This window comes from Ambystoma mexicanum, chromosome 2p, assembly GCF_040938575.1.
Source record: "Ambystoma mexicanum isolate Mex_15411 chromosome 2p, UKY_AmexF1_1, whole genome shotgun sequence".
NCBI lineage: Eukaryota > Metazoa > Chordata > Amphibia > Caudata > Ambystomatidae > Ambystoma > Ambystoma mexicanum.
In genome coordinates this window covers 664,029,481-664,049,938 of record NC_090923.1, presented here as the reverse complement: position 1 = coordinate 664,049,938, position 20,458 = coordinate 664,029,481, and the positions used below count along the sequence as shown (strand labels likewise).

The 20,458-nt window shown below is 46.7% G+C and overlaps 1 protein-coding gene across 2 annotated transcripts in view; it reads right to left on the bottom strand.

Annotated features, from left to right (window-relative positions):
• Positions 1-20,458, bottom strand: part of PAK4 (p21 (RAC1) activated kinase 4) — a 401,050-nt gene that overhangs the window by 73,141 nt on the left and 307,451 nt on the right. For both annotated transcript variants that reach the window (XM_069644235.1, XM_069644236.1), the window contains 2 exons: positions 13,552-14,001; positions 9,284-9,417 (listed from right to left, as the gene is read on the bottom strand). In XM_069644235.1, the coding sequence (XP_069500336.1) occupies positions 9,284-9,417; positions 13,552-14,001 (584 nt within the window). The remainder of the gene's footprint in view (positions 1-9,283; positions 9,418-13,551; positions 14,002-20,458) is intronic.

Genomic DNA, 20,458 nt, shown 5'->3' with positions numbered 1-20,458 from the left:
ATGCAAAGACCCGCACAACAGCACATGACGCCCTCTGACAGTACAACATCCCAACCCCAGCCAACGGAATTCCGGGCTGAGGCCACCAACAGCACATCACTGCTCTCTTGCACTTCTCCAGCTCATCTCCACTCCACTAACTCTCCCCACCCCTCCTTTCTTTCAGAACCGCCAGAGCGCCAGGAGACCACTCTGGTACAAATATCTTTTAACATTAATGCATCTTAATTTCTTCATTATTCGTATATCGTCTTAGTAGGTCATTGTGCCTCACCATCAGTGCGTCCTCATGTTCTCTTCTTATGACATCAATTGGTCTTTTACCTGACCCTGCTTACAGCTGTTCTTTGATCAATGGTTCTTGCAAACCTATGTCTCTTGCATCAATTCGATGGTACGTATGGTTGTCTTAGTGGAAAATGCCTCTCAAACATTTGCTGCGGTATTGGCATTACAGCTTGTGTCATGCAGGCATGGTCTTGTTTTTCTTCCAATATAACGGAGGTGAGGGGGTGGGGTATATCAATGACGTAAAAGTCTGCTCCTCCACATTGTTGTATAGAGCAGTCAAAAGAGGTCAAATGGATTCCACAACATGGAAACATTTTACACAGGCAAACAAGCCATCAACGGCTGAGCCACTATGCTTTAGTGGGCACTCTTTGGAAGACTATGTTACCCCTGCTTTAGGAGTCACAAGGACTTTTAAGGCAGAGCACATAAAACCGAGCCAAGCATGGCTTGGAGAAAAACAAAAGTCCAATTCCAGTAAAGCTAGCAAAAAGTACAAGGGGCTACCAATTTTAGTTATAGAACGTGAACAAGGCACAAATGCATCAGAAGCACTGCACAAAGTATTAACATATATTAAATACAATAACATTTAAAAAAAGAATAAAATGCAAAGAATAAAACATATGCACAGTTAAAGCAATGCACATGAACAGAGTAATCCAAAGCAGCAGATTTCCCCAGCCAGGTTTTCAGAGCTTTTCTATATCAGATAATGGGAAATTTTGCATACATTAGGTGGTAATGAGTTCCAATGTAACAACTTTTCATACAGGATACATGCCTACATTTTGGCGCTTCTAAGAGAAGAGACTCCCAGATGCGGAGACCTCCGGAACCTCCAGAAATGTTCAGTTTATCCGCCAGATAAATAGGGATTTCACATTACATGACTTTATAAACAATGACTAACAAGTTTGAAAATGATCCCGACATTCAGTGGCAACCACTGAAGAGACTCCAAAAGGAGGGTAATTTGGTCAAATCTCCTTGCCCCAGAAACCAGACGGGCAGTCGCATTAAAAACATCCTTCAACAAAGCCATGGGTAATTACAATAAAGACTATAATCGAATTTTCCAAAATCAATACGCGCTAAAACCAGTGTTTGCACTAAAAGACGAAAAATGGTCAGGAGAAAAAAAAATGATTTCACAGATCTCAAGGCAATCAAATGAAAATGTGCAGATTTTACCAACAAGTTAATATGAAATAAAAGTCAATCTGGAGTCCAATGATTTCAAAACGAAACCACTGTCACCAGCCATTCAGTGAGGAAAGGGTAACATAAATATGTTACATGAGCAGCTAGACACAGGGGATACTAGGTAACCCCCCAGCACTCTATTGTAAAATAGGGTGTGCTGGGTCTAGCAAGTTCCAATGCTAAGTAAAGTCAATTTCACTTTCCTGCTCTGGGGATCAGTTTATCCAAGAGAAGGTATTTAAACCTTGGGGAAATCTGGAAGACTTCCCAGTGCCACTGCACTGAAGGTGCTGTGTAACACAATGTAAAAGATTATGCCTATGGTGTTTGTCAGACTCCATAACCAAAAGAAACACAGAGGTATGAAAAAAAAAAATAATAATAAAAAAAACAATCACATTAAAATACATGAGAGAGTGGTAAAAAGGGTCTCACTTTCTCCAGGTAAAAAAAAAATCAAGTCCTCAAAATCCAGCAAAGTTGCTGGGGGTCTCTAAGGTGGAGGGAATTAGCACATTTTTGAGAATTCTTCCTAACAACCTGAGATTGTATGTAGCCTTGCTAGATCTGGATATGGAAATGTATGTATTCTAAGTCCACTGAACATAGCCTGTTCTCCTGAAACAGGTGCCAACGGTATCCAGTGAAAACATCATTTGAATACCTTTCTCAATTATTGCACCCCAAAAGTGAGTGAACAATTGGAAAATGCTTAAACAAATCATTAAGGAAAAGAGGAGGCAGAGCAGCGGGGGTGAAGGGATGTAGATGGTGACCTGCCCCCACCCATAGAGGCCAAAAGGGGCAAACTGCCTTTTAAAAACCTACCAAATCCAGATGTTTGGAAAGACATTTTAAGAAAGGTTTATTTTCACATGCAGAGGTATGAACAGAAATGAGAAGGACTTGTTGGACAAAACATCCTACATTGCTCCCAAAAGGAGTCACTATACCTCCAAACAGTTCAGAACAGTAAAGACACTGAAGCACATGGGGCAGTGTCTGGTAATTGCCTGCAGGCTGGCTCCGATTATCTTAACTGTCGAGGTTATGCCCGCATCAGCCAGCCAGCCAGCAAGCAAGCAAGCAAGCAAACAGTCAGGTCTGAGTCGAGCCTGACAGTACTACTTCAATGTCATAATTTACATTGTTGGGGGGGGATCATCATGAATCCTTTTTAATGCCAGACAGCTCATTTAGGTCATTGTACTTGGAAAGGTAAATTGTAGCTCTAGCACAATAGCAAAATAGGTCTGGCCTTAGCCCTAGTGCATTTTTTATTTTTTTACTTTTTATCTGCATTTATTTCAGTGCACAAAGCCCTGAGGCATCTAGGCACTAGTTACAGAAAGTGTGTAGTACATAGTATAATTTACAAAGTGCACGAATAGGTTAAAAAATTGCATTTATGCATACTGGCGCAGCGTTGCCTCATGGTACGGGGGACTGTTTCACGCATGCATATAGGCATAACATTCCTAATAGGTAGGCAATGCATACTGGCACAGCCTCGCCGCATGGTGATTTAATTGTCACAAAAAGAATGCCCTTTAAAGTCAACAATCTTAATGGACAGGAGTGGCTAGGCTCGAATGGAGCACACGTTAGGAATTTTAGAACTAGGTTGAGATCCCAAACCGGGGCTTGAAAAGAGACCGGAGGAAAGACATTTGTCAATCCTTTGAAGAATTGTAAGACCAGTGGAATGTTGAAGGATACCTCTTCAGAGGAGTGCTTAAAAATAGATAGTGCTGCCCGATACCCTTTAATTGTACCAACCTGGAGCCACAAATTAGCCAGGTGTAACAAAAACGATAACACCATAGGTGTACTGCATGTACGAGGGGCCACATTCCTGTCCCTGCACCAGCTGCAGAACTTGTTCCAACGGCGATACAAAGACATTGTTTCTGGCCAAAAGCAAAATCTTCATTACGTCGACCGGGAGGTCCCAATACTTCTATCTCAATCTCTCAGAACCCATGCGTGACGGTGGAGTGTCTTGACCTCTGGATGGAGAACCCGACCCTCCTCTCGTGATCGAATGTCCTCTCTTTGTAGCAGACATATTGAAGTGCAGAAGGATACGTCCATAGAGTTCTGGGTATCACGCCATCCTGGCCCAATCCGGAGCAATTAGTATCATGGGTTTCCTGAACTTTCTCAACCTCCTAATCACGTGACGAATGACGGCGACTGGAGGAAATGCGTACAGGATTGAAAATTTCCTTTCTCCTTTGAACGCGTCCCCTAGAGCTCCTCTTTGGTGAAATTCCCTGGAGCAGTACAGTTCGCACTTCCGGTTGACACTGGTCGCAAAAAGATTCACTTGATGGGTTCCCCAAAGGATGAAGATCTCTTGAAGGACTTCCTGAGCTAGTTCCCTGCTCGGAGCATCCACTGCCGTGTTCTACTCTCCAGCTACGTGAACTGCTGATAGAGAGGTTCCTTCTTGAATTGCCCAGAACCATAGCTGCATTGCTTCTCTGCACTGTGGTAGTGACCCTACGCCTCCTCTCTTGTTGAGGTAGTACAGGGCCACTGTTGGCCATCATTATCAGGACATTTGCTCCCCGTACAGAAGGCAGAAAGGCCTTCACAGCGCTAGTCTGATTGCCCTCAGTTCCAAAAGATTGATGTGTAGTTTGGATGCCGATGGAGACCAACAACCACGGATTGTCAGATTGTTGGTGTGGGCTCCCCACAGTTGAGCGAGGTGTCCGTCACTACAATTATCTCTGGCCATGGTTGCCAAAAAGGTTCTCCTTTCAGAATGCTTTCTTGTTAGGTCCACCACAAAAGATCTTGTGCTACTCCGATTGGAACCTGAAGGAGGTCTGACATTTCGTTTGAGAATTGTGACCATTGAATCCTGAGAGCCCATTGGAGGGATCTCATTGTCAGGCGAGCCTCTGGCACCAGGAAAATGCAGATGCCATGAAATTCAAAGTCCGGAAGACTCTGGGCATTTTGGAATGTGTTGACCATCTGCAGAATGTCTTGCGCCCTCACCTCGAGTGTCGATGCTTACCGCCTCCCAAAGGATGCTTCCAGGACAGCCCGATGAATTAGAGCCTTTGAGATGGTTTCATGTGGGACTTCTTGAATTTGAGAGAGACGTCCAGTTTGTGAAGGAAGTGACAGGTGGAGCTGAGATGCTCCAGGACCTGTTCAGGAGAATGTGCCATGATCAGCCAATCGTCCAGGTAGGGGTAGACGTAAATCCCCCCCTCTCCGAGACTCGCTGCCACCACAGCCATCTACTTGGTGAAAACCCTCGGGCGGAGGTCAGCCCAAAAGGCAGAACTCGAAACTGATCATGAAAACCGCCAATGGCGAACCTCAGGTACTTTCTGTGCTTGTGATGGATTGGCACATGAAAGTAAGCATCCTGAAGGAGGTCCAATGATACCATCCAGTCCTGAAGCTGGCGAGCCTGTAGTAGCTGAGAAAGGGTAACCATCTTTAACTTGTCCACGCTGAGGAACCTGTTCAAGTCTCAAGTCCAAGATGGGTTTCAATCCTCCGTCCTTCTTGGGGATTAGGAAGTAAGGGGAGTACCAACCCTTGTTCCTCACAGCTACAGGTGCCGGTTCAATAGCACCTTTCTCTGGCAAGGTCAAGATTTCCTGCATAAGGAGCAGATCTGGAAGTAGTTCCCCGGTGGATGATCCCAAGGCCTTTTTATAAAGGGATGGCAGTAATCCCGGGCCACTGTTTCCAATGCCCATGCACCTGAAATAATGCCCTGCCATTCTTTCAGATGCTGTGAGAGTCCACCCACCCTTCCCCCCCACCGGGGTCTTGTGAACTAAGGCCTCAGAGAGGTTTTGAGGCGGCCGATGCTGAGGCTGATGGTAAAGGAGCTCCTGCTTGGGCGTTCTTAACACCGCTTACCCATCCACCACAGGGGAATCTTTTCTGACCTCTTTGATCCGACAGTCCTCTCCCTCTCCCAACTGAGGAGTAATAGCGAAAAGACCTGCCCCTCCAAGCTGTACCAGTGGGGCGAGCAGGTGGCTGTCCGATTGCTGCGCCAAGGGATTTGGCTACAGCTTTGGAGGTCTGCCGCTTCTCTAGGCTCTTATCAGCCTTGCTGCCAAATATATGAGTGCAAAAGGGCATGTTAAGAAGTCTAGACTGCACATCTGGAGCAAATCCAGACCTCCTCAACCATGCAAATCTGTGTGCTCCAGTGCTAACCACCACTGCTCTGCTGATACTTTCCGCAGAGTCGAGACCAGTCTGGAGGGAGTTGAACATTGCATCTTTCCCATCCTTGACAATGTTTAAAAAACTGTCTCGTTCTTCCCCTTAAGGGATATGTTCAGCCGCCATCGCTATAAAATCCCATAAAGGTGAAAGCGAACTTGGCCAATGCACACGCTGCATTTGCTGATTTAAGGGCCAAACTCCCTGCAGTGAAAACTTTTCTAGCCCAAGTGTCATAACGTTTGTCATCGCTGTCCGGAGGGGGGTAGCTGGGTATGCCTGTTGTCTGGATGTAGAAGTGGCAGTCTGAACTACTAAGCTTTCATGAGCTGGATGTTTAAGATAGTACAGGTCACTACTTGTCTCATGGTACTTGCTTGTTAGTTTTTTGTTCAAGCTAGAATTAACTCCAGCATCTCCTAGTTGCCAATAACTCTCCTTTGCAGAGCTATATGGAATATTAGAATAGGGTCCTCCGGGGGTCCCTTGTCTAAAATATCAGTTAAGTGGTCCTGCTCAAAAAGTGGTGCAGGCCTACTCCATACCAGATATTCTATCACGCTAGACATCAGTTGTCTGTAAGATCCATCGGCATGGTCCAAGGGATCTGGTCTGCCCAATTGTTTCTGGGGAAGTGTCCAAACCAGTTGCAGAAGTCATGTAGATCTTTTATTCTTGAGTCCTCTGGAACATTTGGTGCCCCATCCTGCAATCCATATGAACGCGTTTCATCGGACGATGGTTCATCATTCTCATAAATTGAGGAAAGGGATTTGAAAAATCCTTACTTGGCAGTGGAGTGAATGTTTTCTCGACATCCTTCGAGGATTTTGGAACTTGCGTCGACAATGGCATCAAAGTTTGACGTCGTCAACGTCAAGGGCTTAGACGGCTGTGGTGTCAAGGTTTATTTTAGGTATCGACGTGGAGTCTTTCAGCGCCGATGATTTTGACTTCGAAGAAGTCTTTTCTCTACTCGAGGGACCCTCCAAGGGTTCAAGGAGTTTTCTCATGGACACCCAGGCTCGAGGGCGCACAGGTTTTGTCCCTTACCTTCTTTTTGTATTGCTTGTCGACACTGGCATGGCTCTCATCTTTCTTTGATGGGGTTGAGGCCGCTTTCTCAAATGCTTGGAGCATCTTTAGTCTGAACTTCAACTCGGCTGGCAAGGCCGATTTGGTCGGGCACGAGACCCGTTCCGAGGAGGAGCTCGACGACAAAGATGGCGATCTGTGACACCTTTTCTTCAACCGCCGTGAGGAAGATGACGAGTGGTGTGAGCCACTGTGTGATCAGGACCTTTTAGGTTACGTCTGATGAGTGTCATCTCTCGACTCGTCGGGGGAATCGCCTTTTTGACGGGGATGTCTAAGGAGATTTATGGGACCTACCTGTAGGTAGCTTCCCTTTACACTCTTTCAGGGCCTTCGCTGTCATCGATAGGCGGGACCTACACTCCAAAGTTGAATGAGAGATCACAGGCAGCACAACAACTAATGGGGGTCCACATTTCGCCCCACAGTCGTGAAATGTTTTGAACCCCGATCTCAAGAGTTGATAATGCAGACGACTATGCCATTTTCACTAAATGAAAGGTTTCTTAGTCAAGCAACCGAAGTGTGCCGATAATCCGAAGCGTTAGCTCTTGCGGAAAAACTAAACTGAAGCCAACGGTCGCTGTGCGCGCTATACACCATCAATGGCATCGACACCGAGGCCGTCGTGAACATAGAGTCGACGGGCATTGACATGCAGCGCCCGCCTGCTGGAAAACATTTCCGAAGCAGCTAAAGCTGGATATAGAAATATAAGACGAGGAATACGTGGAAGGACACAATCCATCCAAAAGGCATAATAGTCCTAATAGGTAGGCATTACATACCGGCGCAGCCTCCCCCCATGGTACGAGGGACTGTCAGCACAAGCCAAGTAAGAGCCAGAAGCCAATGAATAGTATGTAGGTAGGATTGCAGAGGCCACCAGGCTGACGAGATAGGGGTGACGGCACAGTACGAAGGCTGTGCAGAGTCAGATTGAGGGGATGTCAGTCTGCCCAAGTCTGCAGTTGGACCACGAGAGCGGAAGTGAAGAGTGCAAGGCACTTATAACACTAACAGATGGGTGGGACAAGGAAGTGTGGTGGGCGAGGGGGAGGGGCGGTGAAAGTTCAGAGCCTTGAAAGGAGCACAGGATAAAGTGATGGGTGGTCGACAGAGTAACCAGCAACAGGGCTTACCTAAAGATGCAATGAAGGCAACCGACATGGCCAGCAAGTGAAGGGTGGCTTCCGAGGAGGAGGAAGCAGAGGGGCATCCCGTGAAGAGGGTCAAGTCTGCAGCAGGCGGCTTGTCTGGCACGGACATGGGCCAGCTTTGACCGGTCGACTTGGAGGGGGGCAGGACACATCTTGGAAGTGTCCAATCAGGTCGGATGTAGGTCAGCACCACACCCAATGAAGCTGGTTGTTGGAAGGGCGATGGTGGGGTCCGCCACCTTGAAATGTTGCGAGGCTCCTGCCTCGAGGTGTGCTGCACATCTGCCTGCTGCTGAGGGGGTTTTCCCAGGCCAAATGAAGCAGGGCCTGGGACCTCTCCTCTCAGCATCCAACAAGTGCAGACAGGCTGTCTGTGTCTAAAGTTGACAATTGACCTAAAACAGTGCATATGTGGTTATTGGCTGATTGCAACGCTCCTGCAAATCTCTTCATTGGGCCAGTGGTAAGAGCAGCATAAATCCCCGTCCCCCACCCCTCCCAGCTTGCTTCACCACCAGCATTTCAGTACCGGCGTCTCAGTATGCACAACACATCATAATATGCAGGTCATGACATGTCAACATCTTGTCGAGTCAATTGTCATGTCTTGATATATGCTGTCATGGTAGGTCAGGCCATTCACAATACACTGCCAGTTTGACATTCTCAGGCAGTTCCCAGTAAGATTGGCATCCGGTAAGCTCCAAGTGAGTTGAAAATTCTCAGGAAGCTCCCAGTTAGTAATTCCAGTATATTCCATTGAAAAATCCCAAATTAGCCCTGAATATCAAGTGGAGCAATCTGCAGTTTGAGACAGTCTGCAGCCCAAACTGAAAGCTAGCAGATGTCCCTACACACCATACAATAGAATGTCAAGCAACGTGATGAGGCTCAGGATTCATCACAATGAGGCAAGGCCTTGCAAATACCCTGGCACATTACGTACCTACAAGCCCATAAGGTGACAAAAAAGGTGGCGCCTAATAAAAGTGTTATCTTGAACATTACCTAGTGGGAGCAGGGAGCAGGTCTAGTCAGAAAATTGATGATTACTCATACATCAACTGCTTTCTTAAAGTAGAGAAACCATGAGTGCAAGAAGTGAATAGGGGCCTCTCGGATGCTAACTGCTTTATGTTATCAGAGTGGGCTAACACCTGGGTGTAACAAGAAATGGAAGACCACTGATATATTAACAGTTGTGCTTGGTCAGAGAAGTGTAGAGGAAATGGAGATCCCCAGGATTTTACCTAATTTGTATTATTAGAGTAAAGTCAGATTGGGTTTTATGAGAACATGGTGGATACGGCGACCATTACCTGGTATGCGTAACAATGTCAGTCAGGGCTCCTCCTTCAAGGAACTCCATCACTACCCAGAGTTCATCTCCAACAAGGTAACTGTTGTACATCTCCACCACATTCTCCTGCTGGTAATCTCTCATGATCACAACCTGCAATGAAGAACAGAATATGAACAGAGCACACAAAGCTAGTTTGATGCCTATAAATGACTGGAGACGGAACCGGGGACACTGTTCCCCACGGAAAGGAGTGTAAACATCCCTGAGAAAAACACCCATGACTCGTCTTGTCTCAAAAGGGGGGGGGGGCACAAGGGCAGTTTAAGTTGGACCAAAAAGTTTATCTAAAAAACGTTTTTTTATTTTTTGAATTTTACGTATGAATGTGATAGTTGAGAATCTCATGTCAGGAAAATGCTCAAATTAAGTTTTGAAAAAAAAGGAGGGCACATGGACTGACAAGAAGGACTGACTGACTAAGAGGTAAACACTGTTTTTTACTGCGTGAGAGGGCTGGCGTCGCATATGAAATTGTATTCTCATTCTGTGACTCTCAGCCACATTTTGAAAGTACATCCAGCAATATGGTACATCAGTACAAGCAAATACACCTTTAATGTGATTTCATTATAGCAAACTGTACACCAGACTCTGTAGCAAGAATTAGCCCACATCTCTTGCCATTTCTATTCGTGCAGCCAGATGAGCTTGATACCAGTGGATACGCATTCCCAGACAAAAGGGACACAGCAGGTATTCGCTCACTGGAGCAGAGGGGCACGCTACAACCGGTTGAGTCAAACAGAGGGGGCACGGCTGCTATTCCATCACTAGAGCAGAGATTATGTTACAATTCCTTTTCCCCCTCCATTATCCATTCCTCCGCAACCCCACAGAAAATATGGGGCTATGTACTCCCATACCTTCCCTCGCACAGGTAAGATGCTGCTAATCTTCCCCACTTAAATGAATGCCCTGGATTAAGGGGGATGACGCCAGCCTTCCAGATAAGGGGCGTATGATGCCTTTTTATGCACTTAAAATTTTATGATCAATTTAATTTTTTACTGCGTACCATTTATGCAGCTATTCATAACAGTTGTGCGAATGAATTCCATATTTTATCCAGTAGATGGCACTGCAGCAGTCCTTTACGAGATTTCTGAAGTGCCACATTCACTGTTGGGCTGCAAAGCAAAAAGCACTCTGTATGCCAGGACTCTTCAAAATGTAGGTATTTACTGGAGGTTACAGACAAGGGAGCAATTCCGGTGGACTAGGCCCCCTTTTCAAGAACTGAGGCAATGGCAAGCTGATATTTCAAGTTCCATGGCTGTGACTACTATTTTATGTAAGTCGTGGCCCAGTGTGAAGATGTCATTATCTAGGGCAGACTCCAGTGTACACTGCATGAAGTGTGTGGAATCATGATCATCTTAAAGTGCATAAACAAGCCCAGCTGAAAGGACCCATGTTTGCAAGGCTACTTTGCATTTGGCGTAGAGTGGCGAGCCCAAAGTGAATTCAACTGCTGCACTGTGGCAGAGACTTAATACTCTGCTAACAAAGGCACAGCACAGATGACCCTATTGCCTAGTCTCCCACTTAAAGTCCATTTTAGAGTCTCAGCTGCAAACTGTGAAAAGACGGTGGCAGTAACATGAGCAGAATGGTCAGACCAGAAATAGACCACGTTACTTGTGAATGTTCATGAAGCGTTTAATGTCCACAATTAAAAACAGGAATAGCGCTGTCCAGTGATCTGTGGCATTACATCCAAACCCCCTACCCCCACCACTCCTTTCCATTAATCAAAGAAGAATCAATGCAACAATCGTTTTTAAAACATGTTAATAGTGTTGGGTTGCTGTGTTCACGATGGAACACCAGCAAACTGCTGGCGTTGGGATGTTTCCTCTGCTATAGGACTGGGAAATAATCTAATCTTTTTTATGTAGCTAAATTCACAAAAATAGGTTTCCTCACATTTAAAAGGACTTTCCGTTTTCAAGTGGAACCGTTTTCTTACATGGAAACGGTAGGATTTAGTATTGCTATGGCTACAGCCAGAAGAAGGGTATCTCAGGACGTAAAGAGATATACATGGCACTAAAGGTGGAAGAATGGGGCAGTGATGATAGTGAACGTAACAGTCAATAGGTACTGCAAAAACAGAGGGAGAGAGACCAAGGAGCTATAGGAGGAAGAAATATAGTGAGAGTAAGGAAATTGAGGTAAGGGACACACACGGACACACACGGACACACACACCAACCCACCCCTGTGTTCTCTCAACAGGTGTAAGTGTTAGAAGCAAATCAGAAATTGAGACACAGGACAATCGGGAAAAACCAACAGCTGATTGGAGAGATGGAAATTGAAAAAGTGAGGAGAGAGGCAGGCGAATGACATGTGACAAAGGAAAAAGATCATGAACTGGAGACAGACGATAATGGGAAAATTTAGATCGTAGAGAGCTAGAGTACTAACAAGAAAGCAAAGAAGAGGGAATAACGCAGGAGAGGAAATTGAGAAGGAAATGGGGTTAACGGGAGAGAGTATTTACAGCAAGTGAGACTGCAACTCACGAAATAACAGCAATAGGATGTAGTCTTTTGTTACTGACACGTTATACACAATTCGAAATGTACGCACGCATTGGGAGGATGAAAATACTTATTAGTCTCTTGCGAAGAAGAAAACTAATTTTTACTCTTGAAATTGGATTTACTCTCCAATTCTAAAAATAGGGGGTAAAATACTCCCACATCAAAATCCTATCTAGAGCACTGGAAGCAGGTCTTTGGGACCAGTCTTCAACTTATGCCCTTGTCTGCATTTCTTCGTAACTGTAATTGCCAGAATTATGTTTTTTGGCTTTGTACACAAACAATAAACCAGTAAAACTATAAATATGCCTACCATAATGCAATTCAGCTTCCATGCACTTTTTGGTTATTTGAAGTGATATTGCTAACTAGTGTCTGGCGATCCACATTCATTTCCTGCAGCAGACAGCGGGAAAGGAATTAGCAGTTTTTGACTTTTGCTAAGATTATGGGCCTCATTACACGGAAGGCGGTAAACCATGGTGCTGCTAGCACCATGGTTGCCGCCGGTACCATACCGGTACCACCATGGAGGACATGGGAATTACCACCCCATTCCAAGGTTGGCGGGCGGTAATTCCCCCCTTCCTCCATGGCCCTTCCCCATTCCCATTTTTGCCCCATAGGGCATAATGGGAATGGGGAAGGAGCTAATTACGGTACCGCAAATTGCAGTACCGTAATTAGCACCAAGGTCCCTTTGCGGGTCCCAACTTTAACGGCTGGTCTACACCAGCCGTTAAGGTCGGGTCCCGCAAAGGGACCTCGTAGTAAGGCGGTAAGGGTTTACCGGTGCCAGTGCCCTTACCAGTACCGGTAAGCCCTTACCGCCTACCGTGTAATGAGGCCCTATGTGGGCAAGTTCCTGTAAGTAAATCATATGCCAACAATTGCTTACTCGCACTCCCCCTGCAGGCAATACGTCAGTCTCAATCTATAGTAGTTCTTAACAGAGTTTCTAGGCTCTAGAATTTCGAAAATGAAGCTGTGTAAGTACCAGTTACTTTTAAGTTATTTTATGGCAGAATATTTTCCACAAGTGTGATAAAATGGTTAAAGCCAAGCCATACAACTTTGATCTACAACTCTTTTGGGCGAAGGGTCTGGTTTTACATATGCATTGGGTGTATGTTGGATACGTTTTACTCTCTTGCAGAGGAGAAAACTCATTTTTACTCTTGAAATTGCATTTACTCTCCAATTTGAAAAATCATGTGTAAAATACTCCCACCTCAAAATAGTATCTGGGGCACTGGATGACGCCTCTTGCCTCTTCTCATTCTGCCTGGGCCAGATGGGAAAAGGTGAAGGCTTTAGAGCCTCCCTCACGCAGCAGGGAATACACTGCTCTCTTAGAGCAGGATGGATGCTACTATTCGCTGGGGGCAGAGTGGATGCTGCTATGAATTGGGAGCATAGGGGGAGTGGCTATTCACCAAGAACAGAGGGAACACTGATTTACCTCCCCGCACCCAGTCCCCCACCCATCCCTGCTAAGCTCCGGAAACATGGAGGACCACTAAAACCCAACATCACAGGGAACACTGATCTTATCTTGGACTTGGAAAGCTCCGGTCTCTTGTGAAAGCAAGGAGGCTCCCCTTGCCATGACACAGGTCAGGGATGGGACAGAAGAAACTGCTAAAATAAATCCAGGCATGGATGTGACACTTACCTCATTGAAGAGCAATTCACGCCTCTGTTGTTTCCGTAGATCCATTTTTTTCACTGCAACAAGCTTCCCACTAGTCTTGATTGTTGCAATACAGACAATCCCGGTGGAGCCCTCTCCAATTTTAATGAAGTTGTCCAGATAACTTCGGGGATCCCCGGGATCTACCACTTTTTGAAGTGCTGTGCGAAATTGCTCATGTGACACCCGCTGCGGCTCACGCTGTGGGGAGCGTGGTGGCAGAGGCACCTGGGCGGGAGGGGAGAATGGTGTCTGAGAGTTTGTGGTGGGGATCCGGGTTAAGTGAGGGTCCGAGGCATGGGGAGACAGCCCTGGGTGAGGTTGATCTGGGTTTTTGGGTCTCTGCTGTCCTGGCTGAACCTTGGAAGAGCTACTGCTGCACGTTACAGGTCCATTTGGAATCTCCTGGGGCTTCACCGGCCTGTGATCCATCTGAAAAGGAATGGAGATACTGCTAATGAGATAAGGGAATCACAATCCAAGGAGAGTGAGCACATAAATATCTATAACTAACACAGAGGAAGCAGATCTGCGTCTACACTTGTAAGCAAAATCTCTACAGAGTAAGAGACAATTTATACTAATTAAGAAGCACTTTGAGAGAAATACTGAACAAAGTGGCAGCAGTGGCAATCCCATTACTGAATGTGTTACAAAGTGATAGCAAAGTATAACGGAAGGTACATAAATTGGCTGGGGATGAAAAATGTGTGGGCTGAACACTGACATGGGGGTTTTGACAACCTAATAGCCATAAGCCATGGTGAGGCTAACAATATTTTATGGAATATATAATTTTTAGTTGACATTGTGGTCCATTATTACCGGGGAGGACTTATGGCATTTTAGGTTTCAGAGAACAGTTCCTGATATCGGGTATTCCAGTAATTGGGGTTGCGGAAGGGGGGGCTTCAGATCTAAAAGTACAAGCCAGAGAGTGGTGAGAGTCAGCTAGGTAAAGGAGTTGAGGGTCGAGAGACCATTATTAGACTGGAAAACCAAGAGAAATCTGTAAATTCAGCAGCTGTGCATGGTGAGGCTAGGGACATGGTAGTGGTGAGCAGGTGGCAATGAGCAAGGCGGAGTGAGTAAGGTGGGTGGTAAAGTTCACTCCTTTGTCAAAGGGCAAAGGAATAGAGTGGGCAGTAGTCCAGGTTGCAGAGGATCCTGGTAAAGATCAAGGTTTTGGTGGAGTGGAAAATGAGATCGGGACGGATCTTCCAGATGTTGAGATAGTTGATCCTGCCAGGTTTGGAAGAAGAGGTAATGAAGTGTGGAGTTGAAGATGCAGTCAAAGAGGACCCACATGTGGCAACTCTAGGTGATGGGTTGAGAAGAACGATCACCTACACTTTTGAGGATGTAAGCATTAGGCAACGCAATTACCTCCAGTGACTGAAATCAGAAAGACTGTTGGTAATATAGGATGAAAGGTTGATTTGACGATTTGGTTATCAGCAAAAAGAAAAGAGAATCCAAGGGATGAGTTTTCCAAGAGGGGAGGTACAAAGTGTGAATACACGAGGCCTCCAGACACATCCTTAATGTGCTACCATAAAGGAAGAGGGTGGCAGTGGGAGGAATTCGGCAGAGAAAGAGTGAGCGGTTAAACTGCCCTCACACAAATCACCTCTTGCCAGTGTCCTGGAAGCAAAGATGGGAGAGAGTACAGAGGAGAGAAGGACGGTCAAGGGCATCTAAAGCAACCAAGAGATTTAAAATGAGAATAAATTAGATGGGACTGTGTTAAAAAGTAGGGAAGAAGTTGGAGAAATGGTATGAGTTGTTTCCATGCAGTGCATGCTCTGGAACCCATAGTGTAATGGGTCACTCAGTTTGTTACCCAACAGCTAGGCAAAGTTGTGGTGGTCGAATGCACATGTTTCAGAACTTTTTTTTTTTTTTTTTACAGCACTGCAGAAGTGAGTAGGGGCATCGTTTACGGGATCCATGAGTTGGCAGTGTGATTCGTTAGAATATGTATGACTGTAGAGACCTTGAATCAGGTAAAGAAGATTCTAGCAAGCAAAATAGATTAGAGAGGTGATAGGTAGTGTGAGAGGGTCAGGAACCAGACCGTGGGGATGGGGTCCCCTCTCAACCCGCACCGTGAGGCTGACCAGAGAGCCAGTCCTGCCACAGATGCGATGTGTGGGAGTTAGACGGTCCAGTCACTGTCCCTTCTACCTGTGCCTGGCTAAATGTGGAAAGTACCATCTCTTGGCCCATCCCTGTTGTGCACAGTGGTGGCCAGCATTTCTCTTTAGAACTATGCAACTAATCTACCAAAGGTTCTTGTGGTGGAGACCCAACTTCAGAATTTATGGAAGAAAAGCAGCGATGAGCAGGAAGTCAGCAAAATACCACGCCAACCACACCAGCAGTTCTGACGCGCCTTGTGACACAGACAAAAACACAAACTCTAGAATTTACTTTTTGCAGAGGGCCACCATCAGAGAGCCAGTGAACCGCATGAAAAGGGAGCAGGGTTGAAGGACCATTGTATGTACTCTGATGCATGTAACCCAGCCCAACTGGAGAAAAAGGGTAGCCACTAGCCTGGGGAGCCTGCTGGCACCGAGGACCAATAAAGGGGGAAAATGACGGTATAAAGGAGGCCAGAAAAGATAGGTAATTCCGGGTTGTTCCAGTGAGGCCAAGGGAGGAGAAGGGGTGACCAAGAGACCAGGCGGAGAAAGTACAGTGCAGCAGAGCAGGATTGTAGAAATATGCACGGTGTGGTATTAGTTGGTGAAAGAATGTGGTACTTGGGTGTGAGAGTGTTTGCAAAGGGAGTGATTGAGACTAGGGGAGATTGTAGGGGTGTGAGAGTGGTCGGGAAAGGTGACTGGGAAAGTAAAAGGAGGATGATTGTGGGAGCATGTGGGGGAAGAGTATAGAGTAGTGGGGGGGTAGTGGAGAGAAGGGAAGGAGAGGGAAGTGGCAGGAGAGAGTAGTGGGAGGAGAGATTAGTAGAAAAAGAGCAAAGGATAGAAGTAAGAAGTAGAGGAAAGAGTGAGAAAAAAAATCAGAAGGACAGAAGAGAGATGATGGGAGGAAGAGCAAGGAGGAGAGTAGGAGGAAGGGAAAGGAGACAGATGATCAGGGCTGGGAACACAATGGTGTGAGAGGGAAGCAAAAGTGGAACATGGGAAGGCGCCTATTCCAAATGTTAAAATGATTGTTCTTTTTTATGGGTGCCCTGGATAGGAATCACCTAGAAAAGCACAAAGGAGGATAGAATCTAGGCTGCCATGACTAGGTAGTTAGTGACCGATTCGATAATAGTGGTTACCGATCTCTAGTGACCAACTTGAGAGTTAGGGATGCCTGGGCTAGGGAGGAAAAGTATGGCCCTTAGGGGGGCCCTTTGCCAAGATTTCCATAAAAACCCTTGAAGCCTCTTTAAGAGTTGGTTTGTTATTAAGGCCATTTCTGACAGTAGGGGCAGGTAAAGTGTGCCAGATCTTTCTTTGTAGAACAAAAGTCAACAAGAGCACAGGATAGGTTCACCAATCCCTGAATGTGTGCCAGTTCAGCTAGGGCCATGTGGAGAAAAGGGAATCAGAAAGAAAAGAGTGTAAGCAGTGGGGATTGATGGGGGGGGGGGGGGAAAGGAGGGAGGAGAGGGACTGAAGAAATAAGTTACTTACCTGTAACTATTGTTCTCCAGCATGCGTCTGGCATGGATTCCCATGCTCATGAATATTCCCAGTCAGGCCAGGAAACCTTGGTAAAAGAAAAAAGTTTCACTTTCAGTTACAAACTGTATTTCTTCTCTAAACCAATCGCTGTACTCGCAGTCATAGTGCCCCCAGCAAATGACAATCCTCTCCCCAAGCCCCTCCTCTGGCAGTCATCTTCAGATTTGGTAAGCATGAAAAGGGGCAGTAGGATCAAGCAGAGCCACAGAGGTGTAGGAGGCAGGGTTCGCATGGGAATCCATGCCAGACCCATGCTGGAGAACAATAGTTACAGGTAAGAACCTTGTTCCTACTCCAGCCTCGGGTCTGGCATGGAGTCACATGCTCATAAAAAAAAAAAAAAAAAAAAAAAAAAAACATAGCAGTACAACATTACACAACCACGGGAGGTGGCAAGGCTCAACAGAAGCAATTACTCTTACCTCTGGAACAGGCTCAGCTCAAGCGAACAGGTTGCATAGCACTGCTTGGCCGACTCAGTACTCCACCCAGGAATCCCTGTCGATACGGTAGAATCTAGTGAAGGTGTGCGTGGACCTTCATGTAGCAGCCCTGCAGATGTCCAGCAGGGGCACACAAGACAGGAACGCTGTCGTCACAGCGATCGCTCTGGTGGAGTGGGCTCTCGGACGGCGGGCAGCGGTCGGTTCACCAACCAATGACTTGCGTGATGCAGCCGGAAAGCCACCTTGGGAGGGAGCTTTGGACAAGGCCTTCCCATGTTTCAAAGGACCAATGTTCACGAACAGTTGAGAAGTCTTCTAAAACCACTTGGTGCGTGCCACGTAGAACTTCACAGCACCAGCAACGTCCAGCGAGTGCAAGGCCCCCCATCAGCCGGTGACGAAGGCTTCGGAAAAAACACAGGTAACACCAAAGGCTTGTTGAGGTGGAATTCCGATGGAACCTTTGGCATGAAGGAGGGGCGTGTCCGCAGCACCACCCTCGATTTGTGGAAAGTCAGGTATTGCTGTTTGCCGGATAGGGCCGGGATCTCACCCCTGCTCCTGGCAGAGGTGATCACCACAAGGAAAGCCATTTTCCACGAGAGGAACTTGAGAGGGGCCTGATACATAGGCTTGAAGGGAGGGGGGGGGGGACCCATGAGCCTCGCCAGCACCACGTTGAGTTCCCACACCGGAGCAGGAGCCTCCACCGGCGGGAAAGATCGTTTGAGGAACTCCTTGACGAGACAGTGGGACCAAAGAAAAGATCTTCTTGGATACCTGGTGTACCGGGAGATAGCCGCCAGATGCGCCTTGATAGTGGCATGCGCCTGTCCCACCTTGACCAAGGACAACAAGTATGGAAGAGTCTGAGGGGCCATGACACTCGAGGGGTGATCTTCTGCGACCGGCACCATGTAGCAAAATGCTTCTACTTGTTACTGTATCACTTAAGAGTCAACAACGCTCTGGCCTTGGTAAGGACCTCCCTGCAGACCGCTAGCAACTCGTATCCTCCAAACTCTAGGGCTGCAGCAGCCAAGTCCTCAGGTTCAGCGATCCTGGGACATGATGCAGGATTGCGCCTCCTTCTCTGGTGAGTAGACCCGTGACCACCAGCAGCTGGACCGGAGGCAACGCCGACTGGCTGAGAAGGTCCGGGTACCAAATCTGCCTCGGCCCCGCTGAGGCGATGATGATGATCAGTTGATTGTTGACTCGCAGCAGGAGATGCAACAGAGGGAACACATACAGAAACAGGCCTTCCCACAGGAAGGAGAAACCGTCCCCATGATCCCTGGTTGGTGGTATCTGCTGGCCAATTTCGGGCATTTGGAGTTCGCCACAATCGCAAAAAGATCCATCTGTGGCCTGCCCCACTTGATGATGCAGTGCACCTGGTGCTGCCGAGTTCTCACTTGTGGCAGCAGCGTAACTCCCTGCTGAGGGAGTCAGCAATGGTGTTCTGGACTCCTGCCAGGTGAAAGGGGGATGAGGAACATCTTTTGTTCGACGGCCCAGTGCCACAAGTCCTGCGCCTCTTTGGAGAGTGCTGGGGGATCGAGTGCTCCCCTACTTCCTGATGTAGAACATCATGGTGGTGTCCGTGAAGATCCTCACCACCTTATTTATTTATTGCATTTATAATACGCCCAAACTCTTAAGTATCACGGCGTTGTTACAGACAGCTTAAGATATAATCGTAACAGTTTAAGATACGTATACAAAACAAACCATACAATCTTATGGTGTAGCAGAGGTTCCAGGTGTTCTAAGCATTATCGGAGTGTAGAGTGATCATTACTCAAAGGAACTACCTCACAGTTACTGTCCGAGTGGACCATTGGGCTCAAATTTATTGAATAACCATATTTTAAGTAGCTTCATAAAGCACTGGAATGACAGCTCTGACCTGACATGCTGAGGGTGTTCCAGAGATTAGGGGCAATTACTGAGAAGCTGCTTCCTGCAGTATTTGAAGCGTGGGATGGAGAGGTGTGCCTTATTGTTGGATCTTAAAGTTCTGGTGGTTTTGTTCATGGTAACAGAGTTGATGTATAGAGCGCCCTTTTATGCAAGACATTTGTGCGTGATGCAAAGTGTTTTGAAAATGAAGATTATTCTTGCTTTGATCGGGAGCCAGTGGGCTTCCCTTCTGCTGACAGAGATGTGATCAGATTTTTTTTAGACCAATGGCTGCTCTTAATGCTTTGTTTTGTAACAATTGTAGTTTGGCTACGTTGGTCTTGGAGATGCTGCTCGAATAGCAAAAAAGCAGCATTCAAATCCTGGCAAACAACCCCCTCCACCACCACTAGAGACACGTACCTCACAGCTGCCAAACAATATAAACTGGCCATCACCAAAACCAAAGCCGCCAGCTACAACTCCAGAATTGAAAAAGCAAACTCCCAATCGAAGGAACGATTTTCCATCTACAACGAACTGACAATTCCCCCCACATCCAACCCACCGAGAAAGACGAAACATGGTGTAACAACATCCAGCACGCCATGCTAAACAAAATCAAAACACTTCAGACCAAAATCAAGTCCCAATTTGACAAACTGCCCAAAGTGCCACCACCCACTACAAATCCTCCGGCAATATCACGAACTCCAGACACCCCGCAGGGCGCAAACAAACCCACACCGTTTGCATTCAGACAAGTCACCATCCCAGAAGTCCTAAAGATCATGAAACAGACCAAACCCCCTCTATGTAAAGGGGACACATGCC